This window comes from Salmo trutta, chromosome 20 (assembly GCF_901001165.1).
Source record: "Salmo trutta chromosome 20, fSalTru1.1, whole genome shotgun sequence".
Lineage (NCBI taxonomy): Eukaryota > Metazoa > Chordata > Actinopteri > Salmoniformes > Salmonidae > Salmo > Salmo trutta.
In genome coordinates, this window is record NC_042976.1 from 29867491 (window position 1) to 29891131 (window position 23641).

A 23641-nucleotide genomic window follows, 5' to 3' on the forward strand; every position below is an offset into this window, starting at 1 on the left:
TTTTAAACTTGACTTGAAAACTTGTGACTCGACTCGACTTGCTCTTAGAATGCACGACTTGGACTTGACTCGAGTCTTGACCCGTTCTACTTGGGACTTGACTTGAGTCTTGACCCATTCTTCTTGGGACTTGACACGGGTCTTGACCCGTTCTACTTGGGACTTGACTTGAAACTCGGACCTTGAGACTTGCTTGTGACTCAAATAATAGTGACTTGGTCCCACCTCTGGCAGTAACACATCTGATACTACAAATCAACTAATCAGTCTCTAACTGATGTTTTGATCAGGGGAGCTACTGCGCGTGGGAGTAAAAGCCAGCACCCACGCTGGGCCTTGTAGGATAAGATTTCCTGGTCTAAATCATTGCACATCCATAGATGCACTTTGAATAATTTGTATTTCAACCAGATTCGAGCATCAACAGTAATGTCCATGGCAAGCCATCATCTCACACAGCACAAGAGTGAGAGAGCTTACAAAATCCCTCACTTTAGGTGACAGGGAAACAGGACTAATCTACTTAGTACATGTATATATGTTCTGTAATGTTGCACACTCATGAATCAGGCCTTGGTCACTCCTGCCTCAAAGAATTATACCATAAATAAACATTCACTTTGATTGACAGGCCAATGCAACAATGAGCTTTCCAGTGAGAGAACACTATCTAACCAATGAGCTGTCATTATTCCAGGGAGAAATAACTCCTGTCAGCCAGTGACAGTGTTTGCTCTGGGCTCTTTTCTCACCAAACTTCTGCTCCTGCCCCCATCACACAGACCTGACAGTTTGCCTTCATCCCTCTGCCACACAAACAACTCACGGCCTACACACACACACACAGACACACACACACACAGACACACACACACACAGACACACACACACACACACACACACACACACACACACACACACACACACACACATACACATACACACACACACACACACACACACACACACACACACACACACACACATACACATACACATACACATACACACACACACACACACACACACACACACACACACACACACATACACATACACATACACACACACACACACACACACACACACACACACACACACACACACACACACACACACACACACACACACACACACATAGATGCACGTACACTTGCACACGTGCACACACTCACACGCTCCTGCATACACACACACACACACAAACAAAAGTGTACAAACAGATGCTTTCTAAACAAACATTCTCTCACAGATACACACATTCCATTTCCCTGGGGATGGCAACTTTTGTCAGAAGAGGACAACTGGACAAACCCACCCCACTAGGGGGCACTCTCACTACATAGCCAAGGAGAAGAGCTACATGCTGTGTGGGCCAGGCTTTCCCTGGCCCACACCCTGTCCACCAGTCCTACTATGGTCTACTGGTCAGATTGTAGCCAAGCATGGCCACCATTAGACACAGTACAAACTCCACCATATTTGAATTAAACATAAACTGCACCACAGACATGTCAGTGACCTCTGCTCGTGAAGCAGCCAAGGTGAACAAAGACACCTCTTAAAGACACTTCAGCTTTACAAAACAAAAAACCATAATGGTTCAAGTAGTCTATTAGGCCTTCCCATTCTCATTTCATCCAAAACATCCAAGAGACCCAATTACATCCAAGAACAACTTAACTATAATGTAAGTGGACCAAAGGGGATTTGTGCTACCTTAAAACAATTTAGTCAATTACAAAGGAAGGCTTAGATCTTACTGGATTAAATATAAACATGTAAATCCAACACATGATATGAAGAATACACTGGGGAAATACTTTTCCCCCACAGAGAAACAAAAATCAACCCCAACGAACACAGCTTATATACCAAGGCTTCGGGCATATACAACTCTGGTTCTGATGACTCCAGAATACACTCAATGGCCGTCAAGCAGTCAGCATTTTCTAAATGACCAGTACTTATTAGACAAATACAAACATATTGCATATACAGACACACAAACCAAATGACAAAATGTGTACCATCAGATGTTGCCCAGAACTTAAGCAGATGTTTTTTTAGTTTTACATGTATCTAAAAAGCGTCATTCTTTACAGCATTTATCCACTGTAATAATCAGGATGTTCATCCATGCTTGTCATCTGAAATTCTGAAAAAGGAGCTAAGGCTGGAGGATTGGAAGGTTCCTTACCTTTCTCTGTGAGTGGCCGTTTAAAGGGGGAATAATCACTGCAGTCAGACAGACGGAGAGACAAACAGACGGACAGAGGAAACCCTGGGATATGAGCTCCAAACAGCACCACACAGCACGGGCCTGATTTATATATTCTACTGGGAGGAGTCAGAGGGAGGAGGGGGGAAGACCTGCTTAACAGTAGTAGGGAGTAAAAATATGTGTGTGTTTGTGTGTGTGGGGGGTTGTGTTTGTGTGTGTGTGTGTGTGTGTGTGTGTGTGTGTGTGTGTGTGTGTGTGTGTGTGTGTGTGTGTGTGTGTGTGTGTGTGTGTTAGCTACTCCAAGCCACCTGGCCCGACACACACTGTGGTCAGCTGCTGAGTCTGGGGCTTCCACAATAGGCCATCACTGGACGTCATCACCCCCTACATACACTCAGGTCAGGAGTCCTAAGAGCAAGAACATGACACTGTTCTTCCAAGGCAGTTTCTGACACCTGTCCTCAACCCCCCACCCCACCTGACTCGCTCACTTTGTGGTCTCCAGAGTGTGTGTGTGCCTGTGTACGTGCACACCGCCATGTGTCCACCGCTCCACTGACCGAGCCTGCTCTTAGCCCTCAGGGTCTCAGAGAATGGACAGCGAGTAGCAGTATGTCTCCACCGTGGGTGACGGAATGCAGTAAGTGTGTGTGTGGGGGGACCACGGTGACAGAGGGGTGTGAAAGGGTGGATGTCCCATCCTGTCTTCCACAGGCAAGAAAATGAAAAGAACTGATGTTGTCTTTCTCAACTGCTGTCCAAAGTATTGCACTTTTTTGTCCTAGCCTAGCACTAACACATCCCATGAAAACATTTGCATTCCTGTTAGAGTCAACCACTTCAACAATGTTCTAGTGTGCTTTAATGTCAGTAAGTAGAGTCGAACTGTTTGCAAGGATTCCCTTTCATTCTCTGTAATTGCGATGTGGGCATTTAGCCTGATGGAGCTCTACTGCACACACACACTTTGAGCGGCGGTGTGAAAGGTACACGTTAGTTTAGGCTGTAATGGGACAGTGTGTTTGTCCCTGGGCTTAAATTCTCTTCCTGTTCCTTTAATGAAGCCTCAATGAGCCTCAGTCACCTCCCACTGTGTGTCTGTGTGTGTGTGTGTGTGTGTGTGTGTGTGTGTGTGTGTGTGTGTGTGTGTGTGTGTGCACGTGCGTGTGCGTGTGTGCGTATTTGTGTGTCTTCAGTTCCTACTCTAAATAGTGCAAACACCCATCTTTTCTCAATTCTCCGCCAGTAAAATATCTGTATCTAAAGAAATCTGAATCTCAGTCCACACTCATCATGACCACTTCCTGTTGGCTCACAGACACATCTCATCAGCACCTAGATTAAATTATCCTAGAGAGAGATGCAGAGAGAGAGAGAGAAAGAGAGAGAGAGAGAGCAGAGAGGGAGAGAGAGAGCAGAGAGAGAGGGGAGAGAGAGAGAGCAGAGAGAGAGAGAGAACAAAGAGAAAGAGAGCAGAGAGAGAGAGCGAGAGAGACAGAGAGGCAGGGAGAGAGAGAGAGAGCAGAGAGAGATAGAGAGAGAGCAGAAAGAGAGAGAGAGTAGAGAGAGAGTGAGCGGGGAGAGCGAGCAGAGAGAGCGAGCAGAGAGAGAGAGCAGAGAGAGAGAGCAGAGAGAGAGAGCAGAGAGAGAGAGCAGAGAGAGAGAGCAGAGAGAGAGAGCAGAGAGAGCACAGAGAGAGAGCAGAGAGAGAGCAGAGAGAGAGCAGAGAGAGACAGAGAGCAGAGAGAGAGAGAACAGAGAGAAAGAGAGCAGAGCGAGAGAGAGCAAGAGAGACAGAGAGGCAGGGAGAGAGAGAGAGAGCAGAGAGAGATAGAGAGAGAGCAGAAAGAGAGAGAGAGTAGAGAGAGAGTGAGCGGGGAGAGCGAGCAGAGAGAGCGAGCAGAGAGAGAGAGCAGAGAGAGAGCAGAGAGAGAGCAGAGAGAGAGCAGAGAGAGAGCAGAGAGCGCAGAGAGAGAGCGCAGAGAGAGAGTGCAGAGAGAGAGAGCAGAGAGAGAGCAGAGAGCGAGAGTAAAACCAGTCAACTGAAAGCATGCTGTACAGTGGGTGTGAGTAGAGGGATATGAAGGACATTACAGGAGCTTTCAGCACCTTATTATCACATTACAGAGCTGGCCCGGTGCTGTGAGTCTCCCATATGACTACAGACAGAAAGACAGACAGAGGATTAGAAGCATGTGTAACTAATGAAAACCAGAAAACTACTCTAGACTGAGTGAGAAACGGTCTTGCTTTAATCACGGTCACACACACTGTGTGAAGAGAATGTCAATGGGTTCCTAACCTGTGCATCTGTCAAATGTAAAGTAATGTAATGTAATGAGTGGGACACAGACCCATACCCCCACCCCCATCACACACACACACACACATACAAACACACACACCACCTAGCCAGCAGGCCAGAGAAAGTTGATGATGCATATTATGTGTGACATTGTCCAGTACCCCTGATGAGTATTACCCCGGGAATGTTATTTAGAGGATCAACGAAAACATGTTTAGAGTCCAACCAGAAATATCCTATTGAAATAACTCAGTAATAACCATTGGAGCGAAAGGATCCCAGACAGAATGGCATGTCTACAGAATATACAGTGTGTGTGAATGTGTGAAAGTGCTTGTGCTTTGCTTGGTAAAGTGTTTTTAATTGTAACTTATACAGAGCAATCTCTGTCCAGTCAATCTGTCAGTGTCTCTCTCTACTGCTCTCGCTCCAATGATTTACTGTGTGTGTGTGTGTGTGTGTGTGTGTGTGTGTGTGTGTGTGTGTGTGTGTGTGTGTGTGTGTGTGTGTGTGTGTGTGTGTGTGTGTGTGTGTCATAGAGCAGATACACAGTCAAGGGGAATCCTAGCTATGCAATGGCACTGAGACACAGTATTCAATTAGCTCTCTGTGTTTGGCCTTCAAACATCATCCACCCCCTGTATCCATCTATGACATCTGGTCTACTGTTTACCGATGAACAGGAGAGTAGAGGAGAGGAGAGGAGGGGGGGGAGGGGAGAAGAGGAGAGGAGAGGAGAGGGGGGAGAGGAGAGGGGAGAAGAGGAGAGGAGAGGGGGAGAGGAGGGGGGAGGGGAGAAGAGGAGAGTAGAGGGGGGAGAGGAGAGGAGAGGAGAGGAGAAGAGAGGAGAGGAGAGGAGAGGAGGGGGGAGAGGACGGGGGAGGGGAGGAGGGGGGGAGAGGAGAAGAGAGGAGAAGGGAGGGGAGGGGGGAGAGGAGTAGAGATGAGAGGGGGGAGAGGAGAGGGGAGGGGGAGAGAGGGGGAGAGGAGAGAAGGGGGGGAGTGGAGGAGAGGGGAGAAGAGGAGAGGGGGAGAGAGGGGAGAAGAGGAGAGGAGAGGAGGGGAGGAGAGGAGAGGGGAGGGGAGGAGAGGGGGAGAGGAGAAGGGAGGGGAGGAGAGGGGGAGAGGAGAGAAGGGGGGAGTGGAGAAGAGGGGAGAAGAGGAGGGGGGAAAGGACAGAGGGAGAGGAGAGGGGGAGAGGAGAGGCGAGGGGAGGGGGAGAGGAGAGGGGGAGAGGACAGGAGAGGATAGGAGAGGGGGAGAGGAGAGGCGAGGGGGAGAGGAGAGGGGGAGAGGAGAGGAGAGGAGAGGGGGAGGGGAGAGAAGAGGAGAAGAGGGGGGGAGTGGAGAGGGGGATAGGTGGGGAGAGGAGAGGGGAGGAGAGGAGAGATGAGAGAGGGGATAAGAGAGGAGACCCTCCAAACCAATCACACTTTCAGGCTACTCTTTTATTACAGTTATTACAGTGGGAGTTGAGAGGCTGACCCTGTCACCGTGGTAATGATGGGTCAACCATCTCTCCTTTACAGTTCCACAGCCGTCATGGGCTCTATCTCTGATTGGTTGGCAAAGCCTAACTGCGAAACTCCCACTTTGCCACATTCTTCCTTACTTTCCCGTTCTCTGTGTGGCAACACTGGAATTCCGTGGGCAAGCAGAGGAGTCAACATCCCAACACTACTGTCACACCGTCCCAGGGGGACAGAAGCACCCAGAGGGGCTTGGAATTCCCCCCCCCCTTTCTGTGTGCGGTTCCTAAAAGTCCTCATTATCTGTGTCCCCAATATGTCACAACTCTGAACCTATAGCCCTGGACATCGTCCCCAAATGGAAACAGACAGGCAAACAACTGTGCTGTTGGTTTCTCATCCTCGGGACAGTGAAAACATGGGTCTGACTTCAGAGGGCTCCTTTAGTTCCCTGCACAATGACAAGCATTAATCACTGTCAACTCAGAGTCCACCACAGCCTCACGCAGGGCTTAAAACAAAGTCATCCATGGAGTCTGGAGAACCTTAACAGTGGTCACCAACCCTGGTCCTGGAGAGCCGCATGGTATGCCGGCTTTTCTTCCAGCTCAGCATAAATACATCTGATTCAGCATCTCAGGGTCTTGATGAGAAATTAGGGGGAAAAAAAGTATTTGTTACTACTTGAAACTATTTGAAACTCGTGTTCGCTGTTTGTGCTTGCCTGCAAAAAATGTTTGTACACCATATTGCCCTCCAGAACCAGGAGTGGGACACGGGTAAGTTGGTCGGGAAAACTGTGGATTCACAACGTTCAACTGACCCGACCCATGAGGTTGTCCCATCCTGGGCTTGATGAGAACTCTCCGCCCTGTCCCTCCCCTGTCCCTCCCCTGGTTCTCCCCTGTCCCTCCCCTGGTTCTCCCCTGGTTCTCCCCTGTCCCTCCCCTGGTTCTCCCCTGGTTCTCCCCTGTCCCTCCCCTGGTTCTCCCCTGGTTCTCCCCTGTCCCTCCCCTGGTTCTCCTCTGGTTCTCCCCTGTCCCTCCCCTGGTTCTCCCCTGTCCCTCCCCTGGTTCTCCCCTGGTTCTCCCCTGGTTCTCCGCTGGTTCTCCCCTGTCCCTCCGCTGGTTCTCCCCTGTCCCTCCCCTGGTTCTCCCCTGGTTCTCCCCTGGTTCTCCCCTGTCCCTCCCCTGGTTCTCCCCTGGTTCTCCCCTGTCCCTCCCCTGGTTCTCCCCTGGTTCTCCCCTGGTTCTCCCCTGGTTCTCCCCTGTCCCTCCCCTGGTTCTCCCCTGGTTCTCCCCTGGTTCTCCCCTGTCCCTCCCCTGGTTCTCCCCTGGTTCTCCCCTGGTTCTCCCCTGGTTCTTAGGGGCACGTCGTCACACGTCACGTCTCACACCTGCTACACCAGGGCGGGTAGGAACACTACCCTATCCCCCAAGCCCTACCCTGGGACAGCAAGTAAATCAGTCAGTGTAGACATTTAAGAGCCCCCAGTGCCATGGTAAAAGTGCCACTCTCACCACCAGCATGGCCCAACGTTTGTTTGAATGTTTTTGTAAAAACAACCCCATCACTCACTCATTGGGGGCTCCCATGACTTATACATTCCCCCCCTCCCAGAACACACACACACATGGCTTGAGGTGCGGTAGGACATTAGGGTGATTCTTCACGAAACTAGAACAAACCATTATTTCTCGGACGTGTACAACATTTAATCCATAGAAGGGTCATTTGGAGGAAGGATTGTTGACACACAGTGCCTTGCTAAAGTATTGTGTTACAAAGTGGGAATACAATTGATTTAACTGTACTTTTTTGTCAACAATTTACACAAAATAGTCTGCAATGTCAAAGTGGAAGAAAAATTCAGCTCCTTGAGTCAATACATGTTAGAAACACCATAGGCATTGATTACAGCAGTGAGTCTTTTTGGGAAAGTCTTTAAGATCTTTGCACACCTGGATTGTGCAATATATACCCATTATTCTTTTCAAAATTCTTCAAGCTCTGTCAAAATGTTGGAGATCATGGCTAGACAGCAATTTTTAAGTCTTGCCATAGACTTTCAGTCAAAACTGTAACTTGGCCATTCAGGAACATCCACTGTCTTCTTGGTAAGCAACTCCAGCGTAGATTTGGCCTTATGGTTTAGGTTATTGTCCTGTTGAAAGGTGAATTCCTCTCCCAGTCTCTGGTGTAAAGCAGACTGAAGCAAGTTTTCCTCTAGGATTTTATCTCTCCAGTATTTGACGATATCAAGCATACCCATACCAGGATTCAGCCACCACCATGCTTGAAAATAAGAAGGCATTTCCTCAGTGATGTGTTGTGCCCCAAACATAAGGCTTTGCATTTAGGCCAAAAAGTGTATTCCTTTGCTGTGCTTTTTTCTTCAGTATTACTTTAGTGCCTTGCTGCATATAAGATGCATGTTTTGGAATATTTTTTTCTGTATATTTGTGTTCTTCTTTTCACTCTGTCATTTAGGTCATTATTGTGGAGTCACTACAATGTCGTTGATCCATCCTCAGTTTTCTCCCATTGAACTCTGTATCTGTTTTAAAATCACCAATGGCCTCATGGTAACATCCCTGAGCAGTTTCATTTCAGAAGAACGGCTGTATCTTTGATGTGTCTGGGTGGTTTAATTCATCATCCACAGCATAATTATGAACTTGACCATGTTTAAAGAGATATTCAATGTCTGATTTGTTATTGTTACCCATCTATCAATCACTCCCCTTCTTTATGAGGCTTTCCAAAAGCTCCCTGGTCTTTGTAGTTGAATATGTGCTTTAAATTCAATACCTGACTGAGGGACCTTACAGATGTTGTATGTATGGGTGATAGAGGAAGGGTTAGTCACTCAAAAATCATTCCAAACCCTAGAGTCCATGCAACTTATTATGTGATTTGTTAAGCCAAATGTTACTCCTGAACTAATTTAGGCTTGCCTAAACAAAGGGGCTGAATACTTATGCAATGACTATATTTTAGCTCTGAATTTTGTCTCCCCACTGGAAGCCCGGGGTAGGGTTAGTGGGGGTAGGTTGACCTCAGGTCTCCCCACTGGAAGCCAGAGGTAGGGGGACGGGGGTATGTTGACCTCAGGTCTCCCCACTGGAAGCCCGAGGTAGGTGGGGGTGGGGGGGGGGGGGGGGGGGGGGGTAGGTTGACCTCAGATCTCCCCACTGGAATCCAGAGGTAGGGGTACGGGGGTATGTTGACCTCAGGTCTCCCCACTGGAAGCCAGAGGTAGGGGAACGGGGGTAGGTTGACCTCAGGTCTCCCCACTGGAACCCGGGGTAGGTTGACCTCAGGTCTCCCCACTGGAAGCCCGAGGTAGGGGTCGGGGGTAGGTTGACCTCAGGTCTCCCCACTGGAACCCGGGGTAGGTTGACCTCAGGTCTCCCCACTGGAAGCCAGAGGTAGGGGTCGGGGGTAGGTTGACCTCAGGTCTCCCCACTGGAAGCCCGAGGTAGGGATCGGGGGTAGGTTGACCTCAGGTCTCCCCACTGGAACCCGGGGTAGGGATCGGGGGTAGGTTGACCTCAGGTCTCCCCACTGGAACCCGGGGTAGGTTGACCTCAGGTCTCCCCACTGGAAGCCAGAGGTAGGGGGACGGGGGTAGGTTGACCTCAGGTCTCCCCACTGGAACCCGGGGTAGGTTGACCTCAGGTCTCCCCACTGGAAGCCCGAGGTAGGGGTCGGGGGTAGGTTGACCTCAGGTCTCCCCACTGGAACCCGGGGTAGGTTGACCTCAGGTCTCCCCACTGGAAGCCAGAGGTAGGGGTCGGGGGTAGGTTGACCTCAGGTCTCCCCACTGGAATCCCGGGGTAGATTGACCTCAGGTCTCCCCACTGGAAGCCCGAGGTAGGTGGGCGGGGGTAGGTTGACCTCAGGTCTCCCCACTGGAAGCCAGAGGTAGGGGGAGCGGGAGAATCTATCAAATAGCGCACCTCTAACTTTGTACAGTACTAATGCAATTAGTAAAATCAGTCACATTACAAAATGCTACCAAATAAACCACAATTCATTCATAATACTGTGAATATATAGTTTCACAGACATATTGTTGCATTTTTTTCTGGTTTGTGCAAAATCCTAAAGAATAATATAAAACCAGTCTGCACACCACCAAGGTGAATTGGTTTAGTCTTGACTCTTGGTTGACAGTGTTGGGGGATCGGTAATGGATTGATGCTCGAGTGCCAAATCAACACAAATTTGTTTCTACTTGCCTTTGTTACTTCTTTTTGATATTTATGAATCTTATTTTTGTATATATTTTTATACTTATATAGTTTTAAATGTTATGGTTATTTATTTGTGCTTGTTCCAAATGTCTGAATAAAAATTACAGTTAGTACAGAATGGTGCTTTTTTGTTGTTGTTGGGGGTTCCATGATTACATATGTGTTATGTAGAAAATAGTAAAAATAAAGAAAAACCCTGGAATGAGAAGGTGTGTCCAAACTGTTACTGACTGGTACTGTAGGTCTGGAGTAATGTGATTGCATACTTCATCAATAGCCTAAAAGAGGGAGGTACAGTATGCCCATGGGGATGGCAAACATATACAGGGGTTTATGAAAGTATTCACCCCCTTGGCATTTTTCCTATTTTGTTGCCTTTACAAACTGGAATTAAAATAGATTTTTTGGGGGGTTGTTTCATTTGATTTACACAACATGCCTACCACTTTGAAGATGCAAAATATTTTTTATTGTGAAACAAACAACAAATAAGACAACATAAAAACTGAAAACTGGAGTGTGCATAACTATTCACCCCCCCAAAGTCAATACTTTGTAGAGACACCTTTTGCAGCAATTACAGATGCAAGTCTCTTGGGGGGTATGTCTCTCTAAGCTTGGCACATCTAGCCACTGGGATTTTTCCCATTCTTCAAGCCAAAACTGCTCCAGCTCCTTCAAGTTGGATGGGTTCCGCTGGTGTACAAGAATATTTAAGTCATACCACAGATTCTCAATTGGATAGAGGTCTGGGCTTTGACTAGACCATTCCAAGACATTTAAATGTTTGCCTTTTGGTGAACACCAAACATGTTTACTTTTTTTTTATATGAAGCAATGGCTTTATTCTGGCCACTCTTCCATAAAGCCCAGCTTTATTCTGGCCACTCTTCCATAAAGCTCAGCTCTATTCTGGCCACTCTTCCATAAAGCCCAGCTCTATTCTGGCCACTCTTCCATAAAGCCCAGCTTTATTCTGGCCACTCTTCCATAAAGCCCAGCTTTATTCTGGCCACTCTTCCATAAAGCCCAGCTCTATTCTGGCCACTCTTCCATAAAGCCCAGCTTTATTCTGGCCACTCTTCCATAAAGCCCAGCTCTATTCTGGCCACTCTTCCATAAAGCCCAGCTCTATTCTGGCCACTCTTCCATAAAGCCCAGCTCTATTCTGGCCACTCTTCCATAAAGCCCAGCTCTATTCTGGCCACTCTTCCATAAAGCCCAGCTTTATTCTGGCCACTCTTCCATAAAGCCCAGCTCTATTCTGGCCACTCTTCCATAAAGCCCAGCTCTATTCTGGCCACTCTTCCATAAAGCCCAGCTCTGTGGAGTGTATGGCTTAAAGTGGTCCTATGGACAGATACTCCAATCTCCACTGTGGAGCTTTGCAGCTCCTTCAGAGTTATCTTTGGTCTCTTTCTTGCCTCTCTGATTAATGCCCTCCTTGCCTGGTCCATGAGTTTTGGTGGGCGGCCCTCTCTTGGCAGGTTTGTTGTGGTGCCATATTCTTTCCATTTTTTAATAATCGCTTTGATGTTCAAAGTTTCTGACATTTTTTTTATAACCCAACCCTGATCTGTACTTCTCCACAACTTTGTCCCTGACCTGTTTGGATAGCTCCTTGGTCATGGTACCGTTTGCTTGGTGATGCCCCTTGCTTACATTTACATTTACATTTAAGTCATTTAGCAGACGCTCTTATCCAGAGCGACTTACAAATTGGTGCATTCACCATATGATATCCAGTGGAACAACCACTTTACAATAGTGCATCTAAATCTTTTAGGGGGGGGGGGTTAGAAGGATTACTTTATCCTATCCCAGGTATTCCTTAAAGAGGTGGGGTTTCAGGTGTCTCCGGAAGGTGGTGATTGACTTCGCTGTCCTGGCGTCGTGAGGGAGCTTGTGTTGCAGACTCTGTGGTGTTGCAGACTCTGGGGCCTTTCAGAACAGGTGTATATATACTCTGAGATCATGTGACACTTAGATTGCACACATGTGGACTTTATTTAACTTTATTTGACTTCTGAAGATAATTGGTTGCACCAGATCTTATTTAGGGGCTTCATAGCAAAGGGGGTATGCACGCACCATATGCACGCACCATTTTTCCGTTTTTTTATTTTTTTGAATTTTTTGAAACAAGTTCTTTTTTTCATTCACTTCACCAATTTGGACTATTTTGTGAATGTCCATTACATGAAATCCAAATAAAAATCAATTTAAATTACAGGATGTAATGCAACAAAATAGGAAAAATGCCAAGGGGGATGAATACTTTTGCAAAGCACTGTATTTTCCACCTGTATTGTAATCATGCATTGTATTTTACAGTAATGTATTGTTCTTATGTGTTGTATTGGTCCTGTGTGGCTCAGTTAGTATAGATCTAGCAACACCAGAGTTGTGGGTTCGATTCCCACTGGGGTCACATATGAAAATGTGTGGAGTCACTTCGGATAAAAGCACCAGCCATGTAAATGGCATATACTGTATTACAGCATTGTATTGGCCAATGCAATTTATTTCAATGTGAAACATGTATTTGTAGATTAAACACTGATCAACCTTGGTGAAAAAGTGACAATGATTTTGTGTGTTGTGCTTAGTCAATTGAAAACGTGCTTAGAGTTTTGAAACAACTGCCTTTTTATGATCTGTTTTCTACTAAGCATTGTGAAAACGTACCACATACTTGTGAAAATTGCTCCACATCGATTGGAAAAAACTGTAAAATGGGCCATAACTTTAAATCTAACAGAGATCCAACTCAGGAACTTTTTTTGTCAAATACGCTTTAAGTTACAAATGTCAAATATATGTCAACAATCCTTCCTTCAAAGGACCCTTTTGTTCTAATTTCATGAGGAATCACCCATTATCTTGACGTCAAAATCACATAACCTCAGTTTAACTAAGAAATGTGTTTGTTTATGTTTGAAGTACAGTAATTTCACCGTCACTCAGTTCACCCAGCTGGGTCATTCCACCATTTCCGTGCCTTTTGAGATGTGTAAGTTTGTCAAAAAAAAGAAGAGTAGATCAGCTCATCTTCTTTTTCACGATGATTTAACTTTTAGATTTGTTCAATATTATTATTACTGACATTTTTTTAAAGAATGGTTTCACCATATTAGATGGAGAGTTCAGTTCATGTAACAGGGTTGACCTTAAAATGAGGGACAGACGTAAATGAATCACTAATCATACGAGAGCTAATAGTTCCATACCCTGACTCTGGAGGAAAGGGAAGTAGCTTGCTGTCACTATACCACCTTCGCTTATCTCCAAATCGTGGAAATGTGCACCCCAAGCTACAGTATAAGTGTGCACTATGTATGCATTTGTGTGTGTGTGTGTGTGTTTGTGTGTGTGTGCATGCATGTGCTTGTACCTCTACTTGAGTGGTGGGTGGTGGTTTATTTAGCTAGCTTTGTGAGTCTGCTGTACAAGCCCGTCCCCCACACACACACACAGCTGGCCCGTACACAAAGACCAGGCTTCACACCGCAGTGTCGCAGTAAAGTCCCCCCTCATACATACAAACTCATACACACACACACTATGCCTGCCACTTGACAAGTCCCGATCCATAATCCCCCAGACTGTAACATTTCTGCCTCTCGCTGGGGGGGGGGGGGGGGGGGGGGGGGGTTTACAAGGTCTAGGGTTGGAGATTAGGGGGCTTGGTAGGGTGACCCCCAGTTCAAAAGGGTGCCTCTCCCATGGGCGGACATAAAAAAGCAGTTTATCCCACTGACAAGTTTTATAGGACATTGAACATAAACAGAATAAAAGCAACTTTGTGAACAACTTGAGTGACATGCTTGTAAAGGAATGTATGTGTGTGTGCGTGTGTTGAAATTGGCGACCCCTATGACCAGTTCCAGTCAGAACACAAAACTACATGAGAAGGTAAACCATTTTGTGGTACCATGACTCTGACAATGTATGTATGTCTATGAGTGACCCAACATTACCCTCTCTCCCATCTCACCTTTTTGTGGTAAAAGCTTTCCTCAACCCACCAGCCTTTTGATGGTCAAAACATCATATACTGTAGATCAGGGGTGTGCAACTTTGATGGGGAGTGGAGGCCACAAAAAAACAGAACTCATCAGCAGAGGCTCATGGGTCTCTGTACGTACTTCCCACCCCAGAGCAAAACATTTTAGCACCCCCCCTCGTGACAATGAAGAGAAAAAATAAAATATTTTGTAATTTCATATCCTACAATTCTGTGCAATTTACTATGGGGTGGAGGCAAATGTTGGCAGTTTTTAATATAATAACTGATGATAAATGGTCCCCACCCCAATCGGTAATTCAACCATGCTTACTACAAGTTTGGATAGCTGGCCGCTAGACTCATTTACCAATCTAAAAAAAATTGCTGACATGGGCTAATTGAGTGACTGCTGGTGCACAAACAAATTTTGAAATAGCATCTTGTGTATTCTATTATTATAAAGCTTTGTTTGATTTCAAATATATATATATATATATACACACTACCGTTCAAATTTTGGGGTCACTTAGAAATGTCCTTGTTTTTGAAAGAAGAAAAAAAAGTCCATTAAAATAACATCAAATTGATCAGAAATACAGTGTAGACATTGTTAATGTTGTAAATGACTATTGTAGCTGGAAACAGATGATTTTTTTATGGAATATCTACATAGGCGTACAGAGGCCCATTATCAGCAACCATCACCCCTGTGTTCCAATGGCACATTGTGTTAGCTAATCCAAGTTTATCATTTTAAAAGGCTAATTGATCATTAGAAAACCCTTTTGCAATTATGTTAGCACAGCTGAAACCTGTAGTGCTGATTAAAGAAGCAATAAAACTGGCCTTCTTTAGACTAGTTGAGTATCTGGAGCATCAGCATTTGTGGGTTCGATTACAGGTTCAACATGTCCAGAAACAAAGAACTTTCTTCTGAAACTCGTCAGTCTATTCTTGTTCTGAGAAATGAAGGCTATTCCATGCGAGAAATTGCCAAGAAACTGAAGATCTCGTACAACGCTGTGTACTACTCCCTTTACAGAACAGAGCAAACTGGCTCTAACCAGAATAGAAAGAGGAGTGGGAGGCCCCGGTGCACAACTGAGCAAGAGGACAAGTACATTAGAGTGTCTAGTTTGAGAAACAGACACCTCACAAGTCGTCAACTGGCAGCTTCATTAAATAGTACCCGCAAAACACCAGTCTCAATGTTAACAGTGAAGAGGCGACTCTGGGATGCTGGCCTTCTAGGCAGAGTTCCTCTGTCCAGTGTCTGTGTTCTTTTGCCCATCTTAATCTTTTATTTTTAATTGGCCAGTCTGAGATATGGCTTTTTCTTTGCAACTCTGCCTAGAAGGCCAGCATCCTGGAGTCGCCTCTTCACTGTTGACATTGAGACTGGTGTTTTCGGGTACTATTTAATGAAGTTGCCAGTTGAGGACTTGTTTTAAAAAAATACATGGAATAGAATAGAGCTAAGCACAGGCAAAATCCTAGAGGTAAAAACCTGGTTCAGTCTGCTTTCCAACAGATACTGGGAGACAAATTCACTTTTCAGCAGGACAATAACCTAAAACACAAGGCCAAATATACACTGGAGTTGCTTACCAAGACAACAGTGAACGTTCCTGAGTGGCCTAGTTACAGTTTTGACTTAAATTGGCTTGTAAATCTATGGCAAGACTTAAAAATGGCTGTCTAGCAATGATCAACAACCAACTTGACAGAGCTTGAATAATTTTTTAAAGTATAAAGTGCAAATATTATACAATCCAGGTGTGCAAAGCTCTTAGAGATTTACACAGAAAGATTCACAGCTGTAATCGCTGCCGAATGTGATTCTAACATGTATTGACTGAGGGGCTTGAATACCTTTGTAATAAATATATATTTGTGTTTTATTTGACTTTGACATTACATAGTATTTTTTGGAGATTGTTGACAAAAGAAATGGACAATTAAATCCATTTTAATACCAAAATGTAAAAAAAGTCAAGGGGTGGGAATATTTCTGAAGGTTGGACAGTCATCAACAGCTAAATTCAGCCCAGGATTCAACAAAAAATATACATATAGGCCCAGGGTTAAAAAGCTTTGTTTGATTTCAAATGGAATCTACACGTTAATAATAACCCACTGTGTACACACTGGTTGAATCAATGTCCACCTCATTTCAATGAAATTACATTGAACCAACATGGAATAGACGTTGAATTGACGTCTGTGCGCAGTGGGAAATATGTTGGATTCATGTCTACATATCAACCAAAAATAAAAGTTAAAGAATAGGATTAAATCAAATCAAACAGCATTTAAAGTGAATTTAAAGTTTGATTTGATTTAGTCCTATTCTTTAATTTAGATTTTTGGTTGAAATGGAAACCTGAATCCGACATGTCAATTATTAATTTGAAGACAAACTGGAATTAAAGCCAGACTCAGTGGCACAGATAGAGCAATCCAAGCAGAATATACATCTCCTTCAAAAGTAGACATTTGGTTGAGTTACCAACCTAACACAATTCATTATCACTTTTGAAAAATGGTAAATAGCCTATTAACTTGTCGACAATTTAACAAATGATATGTCTCAAGCAAAAATAAAAGGATTAAGCCAATAGCTCAGAGGGAACTATCCAATCAGTAGATCCATCTCATTTAAATGTTGATATTTCATTGTTTTCAACTGAACACAATTCAACATTACTTTTGTTTGACAGTAATTAGCCTAATGTTAATCCTATGTTACAAACGAATGTAACATTATTTATTCAACCTTAAATTTAGTAACAAATGTCTTCTTCTGTAATCGTAGGAAAGCGTGTATGTACAGGTCTGTGGAAATTTTCACAATTGCTATAATATTCTGCACAAAATCTCAAATGGCATTGATCACCTGCACCAGTCTCAACTAACTGCAATCCAGGTCATTTAGTTGTGCTATTAGATGAAGCAGTGACAACACATTCAATTGTATAAATAAATCAAATATCTGACATTGTGTTCCCGTTTGAACTTTGATGTGCTTTTAAATAGTTGAAAGCGTAGTGATAACACATTTAGGTGACAACTAAACGAAAACTCTGACATTGATTTTCCATTGGAATTTAGTTGTGCTTTTAGATGGTTGAAAGCATACAGTAGTGATAACACATTGGGAATTCAACAAACTTTTGGCTGTCTTTTGTTGTAATCTCACTTATTTGTATTTTCATTGATCAATGTGACTACCAAATATGACCAAATGTTCCACATTTGAAATGAACTGGTGTGTCCAGTGGGAAGCATGTTCTTATCCATGTAGGCCACTTCATTTCAACATCTACACAAAGTGGACAGGCTAACATGCTGTTCAAACAGTTGGAAACGGACATGAGGGTGTGTTCATAACAGTTAAACTGTTCTGCCTTGTTAGCTAGAAAATAGATCCAAGTTGGCTAAACTTGAAATAGAAAGATTAGATGGTTACTCACTAGCACGTGGGCTTGTACTTGAGGGATTGTTAATGAGACCTGTGTTCATTTTCTAAAATGGCTGATCAAATAATTTCATTGTTAGTGATTTGTATGGTTGTGGAAGGCTTATATTCAGCCTAAGTATAATTTGACAAGCCCTGAATTCATTTGATTATTGCTGACTGTTTGAGATGCAGCTGCTGCTTTTCTTTCTTTCCTGGAACAGAAGTAGTACCACGATACCAGCCGCCAGAGCATCGCCAGCAGCTGACAGGTCTGGACCCACATACTGTACTTGAAGTCTTTGGTCAGTAGACATGATTCATACATGCACATGTTCTTGGACTGAGATCTTGTGTTTCCATCCTGTCTTGCTGCTTTTTGTCTGACATAGATGAAGCTCACCTGACAGTAGCAGCAGCCAGCAGTACATGTTGTGTTATCCTTTGCACGCCTCTGAATCTCATCCACCCCCAGGTTTTAGTCAAACATGGCTTTGTTGCTGTTTGGCTTTTTCATGTTCCGTATCCATCCCTTGAATTCTGCAGCCTGATCTGATCAATCCTCTTCAAATGCTCTTCTCTCCCCTCCTCAGCTCCTTTCAATCTGTTTTGGTTCTGTCCAACACACACACACACACACACACACACACACACACACACACCCACACACCACACACACACACACACACACACACACACACACACACACACACACACACACACACACACACACACACACACACACACACACACACAGGCCTATAACAGGCCTATACCTCATGTTTGTGCTGTCCAGGTGATTCACAGCTTTCATAGCCTCGTGCCAGTTCTTGTGTTTTGACGCTATGTGAGAATCGATTTCACCTCTCAATGAACTATCTTGTCTTTGTCTGGCGAACGACCACACATAATTATGTCATGGTAGTGAAATGTTTGAAGAAGTACATTTATTTGTGTCAGAGTGAGGAGACTTTTACAGGGCTTTTTATGTGTTTCATATTTCTCCCAGCTTTCTGTCACTTGTTACTCTTGGCCTGGCTGGATGTAAGGTCAGGACTACTGTAGACAGGGACAGCTTCATCACAAGAGATATCAGTTAGGATCCTGCACAATTCACTGTGCTTAGCTAAGACACATGAGACAGACAGACAGACAGACAGACAGACAGACAGACAGACAGACAGACAGACAGACAGACAGAACACCCTTATTAAATAGGCTCAGGGTTAGAGACAATGTTGGGTTGAGATTAGGGAAGGTTAAGGTATGGTAAGGAGGGGTATATGAGCAATGGGGAAGATGAGGGATGGGAGGGTAGAGTATGGGTTAGAGTAAAGGATGCCCAGACTGTTGGACGAAGAATGGGGTGATGATTCTAAGAAGAAGTAAGACAGGATATGACCAGGCCATGACCACAGGATATGACCTAGCACGCATCACTGCAGCTGGTACCTGGGAGGTCAGGGGTTAACTGAGATGCCAGGCTGGGCTACGTATGGAGTCCCATCTCTACGTATAGGGAGAATTTGATTTACATACAGTACGTACGTACGCACGCACACGCACGCACATACACACACAAACACATACACACATGTACACACACATACACACGCACACACTCAGAGTAACTAGGTGAAAGGAGAAGATTGTGGGCCATAAATATGGCTGCTGTTAGCTGAATGGGATTGTGGGTAGAGGATTCTGCAGTGATGTGCAGCTATGTGTGGAATGAGCACGGTGCTCAGTGTTGACCTGAGACAAACAGAGAGCATGCTGGGATTCATCCCTCTATGAAAGATGGGGAAGTCCAATAGTTGCACTTCAACACTCTTTTTGTGTTTTCTTTTGTAATCTAGAAAGGCAGTGGCTTAATCGTATTTGTCAGGGGGCTGAGTGGCTACACTTACGGTGATGTTTTGAAAGCGTAAAATGCAGATATGTTCCTGAAAACTAACATTTTCCCAAGGATATAATAAATACGTGTAGCACCTACCTGCCATCTCCAGCTCTTTCCCCCCCCCCTCCCCCACGTCCCCCTCCCTAAAACAAATGTGTGTGATAGCTGGGAATGCATCCATCTTACCAACAACAAGTAATGCATGATGGAAATACATTCCGTCCTTGTGCTCATCAAAATATTTACACAAGCCTCACTGGATTATTTGAAGACTTTTGATTTATGGCTGTAAACACGAACCAAAGTCCCATCAACAAAACATAGTGTTCCAAGGAGCCTGTTATACTCATAACACAGAAAAGGGGCACTAAGTGGGGAACTAAGAAGTCAGCCACATGGTTGTCATTAAACACCACTACACATTAATTAGCTTCATTCACATCACTACCCACTGGGCACACACTGGTTGTTTCCACCTCATTTCAAATAAATGACATTGAACAAATTTCAATGAAATAACGTTGAACCAACGTGGAATAGTAGTTGAATTGACGTCTGTGTCTAGCGGGTATTAATTTACAACTAGAAGTTATGCCTTTCATATCCCTGCCCTCCAACCCCCTCAGTAAATGTCTTATATCAACTCGAGCTAGACTTACACACAGGTACTACTTAATGTGTCTGGCTGGTGGTTAAAGACATATTGAAATAATGGGTATAATGACTGTAAATATTGGCTGTGTCCCCAACACATGTCTGACTCAAGACAGACAGAAAACAGTGGTGTATAACATACAGTCATTTGCCAAGCCATTCTTCTACCCCAGTAGCATTCCACTCCACTCAAACTGTCACCATCGCTAGATATCACAATAAGGCAGGCAACATGGCAGGCGAGCACGCCACAAACAATCCACCTGATTGACATGTGGAGCCAGACTTCCCTTAAAACAGAGTTGTGCTTTATTATGCATGCAACAATAGTCACTCCAACTTCACCTTCTGACAGTGATTCATGTAAATTCATGGAAGGTTATTACACCCAAAGAACTTTATTACAGTAAAACTATGTTCCCACTGATGGAAAAACCACATCGCATGATTTTTCATGTGAAACCATGTGGTTTTGGAACACTTCACATGGGATGATATTTCACATAACCTTCCACGTGGATTAAAATGTTCACTTGATGCCATTCAAACAAGAAGTCGCTAGGTTGTCACGAAATAGCTGCAGTGTTTTCCACTTACATATTTGACACATGATTACATAGATTATGTTTATTTATACATTCATTATTATTCAACATGTCCTCACCTCGGCTTTGAACTCACAACCTGTTTGAGTCTTCCTGCTACGCCACCATGTCTGTGTCAATGACTGATTTCCCCTGTATTCCTACACTTAGGACTTCAAAGTAAATCTCAGCTTTGTGTAATACACAAGAAAAACTTTTATATTCATCATAGTGATTCAGGAGTAACATATATATATATATATATATATATATATATATATATGCCCCACCAACATTAGACAACTATACAGAAGACAATCAACTTGCTGAGATAACTAAATGAAATCAATGATGAGAGAATAGTCAGATTAACTAAAATAGCAGTGCAGATGGCACTGTTTTTCTAAATGCAGAGATGTATTATAGGTAATCAATGTGTAGGGGACTTCTGGGAAGGCAACAGACTTTGTGGTGCAACAGAATGACCAGAGCAATTGTGAGTTCAAAACCCAGGCAGGGTCATATTGAAAATTCAGTACTGAGTGATCATGTCAAATGTAATCATATTGGCATTGATGAAAGATTGGTAGACTTTTTTTTTTACACATTTTAGCTGAACATCATACCACTTACCTTAAAACCCCTATAACATTTAATCACTTCCCTTACAAAAAAAACATGTGAAATCTGCAGTTTCACATGTGAAATACCCTTCAACATGTGAAAATCGAATGAAGGTTTACATGTGAAAATCGAATTTGCACTTTCACAAATGGTGTTTTTTTCCCGTGAGGGCTTTGATAGATCTAGGCAACAGCATCTCTCTCTCTCTCGCCCCATCTCTCTCTCTCTCTAACTCTCTCTTCCCTCTCTCTCTCCCTCTCTCTCTCAATTCAATTCAATTGGCTTTTTTAAATGTATTTTTTTACCTTTATTTAACCAGGTAGGCCAGTTGAGAACAAAGTTCTCATTTACAACTGCGACCTGGCCAAGATAATGCAAAGCAGTGCGACAAAAACAAACACAACGTTACACATGGGATAAACAAACGTACAGTCAATAACACAATATAAAAATCTATGTACATTGTGTGCAAATGTAGTAAGATTAGGGAGGTAAGGCAATAAATAGGCCATAGAGGCGAAATAATTACAATTTAGCACTAACACTTGAGTGATAAATGTGTAGATGATGATGTGCAAGTAGGGATACTGGGGTGCAAAAGAGCAAAAAAGTTTAATTAAAAAAATAACAATATGGGGATGAGGTAGTTGGGTGTGCTATTTACAAATGGGCTGTGTACAGGTACAGTGATCGGTAAACTGCTCTGACAGCTGATGCTTAAAATTAGAGAGGGAGATATGAGTCTCCAGCTTCAGTGATTTTTGCAATTCGTTCCAGTCATTGGCAGAAGAGAACTGGAAGGAAAGGCGGCAAAAGAGGTGTTGGATTTGGAAATGAACAGTGAAATATACTTGCTGGAGGGCATGCTACAGGTGGGTGTTGCTATGATGACCAGTGAGCTGAGATAAGGCGGGGCTTTGCCTAGCAAAGACTTATAGATGACTTGGAGCCAGTGGGTTTGGCGACGAATATGTAGCAAGGACCAGCCAACGAGAGCATACAGGTCACGGTGGTAGGTAGTATATGGGGCTTTGGTGACAAAACGGATGGCACTGTGATAGACTACATCCAATTTGCTGAGTAGAGTGTTGGAGGCTATTTTGTAAATGACATCGCCGAAGTCAAGATTCGGTAGGATAGTCAGTTTTACGAGGGTATGTTTGGCAGCATGAGTGAAGGAGGCTTTGCTGCGAAATAGGAAGCAGATTCTAGATTTAATTTTGGATTGGAGATGCTTAATGTGAGTCTGGAAGGAGAGTTTACAGTCTAACCAGACACCTAGGTATTTGTAGTTGTCCACATATTCTAAGTCAGAACCGTCCAGAGTAGAGATGCTAGTCGGGTGAACGGGTACGGGCAGCAATCGGTTGAAGAGCATGCATTTAGTTTTACTAGCATTTAAAAGCAGTTGGGTCTAGAGTGTCTCCCCCTTTGAAGAGGGGGATGACCGCAGCAGCTTTCCAATCTTTGGGGATCTCAGACGATACGAAAGAGAGGTTGAACAGGCTAGTAATAGGGGTTGCAACAATTTAGGCTGATCATTTTGGAAAGACAGGGTCCAGATTGTCTAGCCCAGCTGCTTTGTAGGGATCCAGATTTTGCAGCTCTTTCAGAACATCAGCTGTCTGTATTTGGGTGAAGGAGAAGCTGGGAGGACTTGGGCAGGTTTTTGCGGTGGGTGCAGAGCTGTTGGCCGGGGTAGGGGTAGCCAGGGGAAAAGCATAGCCAGCTGTAGAAAAATACTTATTGAAATGATCGATTATCATAGATGTATCGGTGGTGACAGTGTTTCCTAGCCTCAGTGCAATGGGCAGCTGGGAGGAGGTGCTCTTATTCTCCATGGACTTTAGTGTCCAAAAACGTTTTGGAATTAGTGCTACAGGATGCTAATTTCTGTTTGAAAAATCTAGCCTTAGCTTTCCTAACTGACTGTGTATATTGATTTCTGACTTCCCTGAAAAGTTGCATATCGCGGGGGCTATTTGATGCTAATGCAGTACGCCACAAGATGTTTTTGTGCTGGTCAAGGGCAGTCAAGTCTGGGGTGAACCACGAGCTATATCTGTTCTTAGTTCTACATTTTTTGAATGAGGCATGCTTATGTAAGATTGTGAGGAAAGCACTTTTAAAGAGTAACCAGCCATCCTCTACTGACG

General features: G+C 44.1%; 2 protein-coding genes across 3 annotated transcripts in view; one reads left to right on the top strand and one right to left on the bottom strand.

Moving 5' to 3' along the window:
* col8a1a (collagen, type VIII, alpha 1a) overlaps positions 1–23641 on the bottom strand; it is a 76877-nt gene that overhangs the window by 25167 nt on the left and 28069 nt on the right. The window contains exon 1 of one of the 2 annotated variants that reach the window (XM_029703762.1): positions 2201–2363. The exons of the other annotated variant lie outside the window; for it this stretch is intronic. The gene's annotated coding sequence lies outside the window, so the exon portion shown is untranslated. Of the gene's footprint in view, positions 1–2200; positions 2364–23641 lie in introns of those variants that run through there. 2 annotated transcript variants of the gene reach the window in all.
* On the top strand, positions 6829–7482 carry LOC115156356 (36.4 kDa proline-rich protein-like). Its single transcript, XM_029703834.1, has one exon. It carries the CDS (start codon positions 6829–6831, stop codon positions 7480–7482), a length of 654 nt encoding a protein of 217 aa, XP_029559694.1.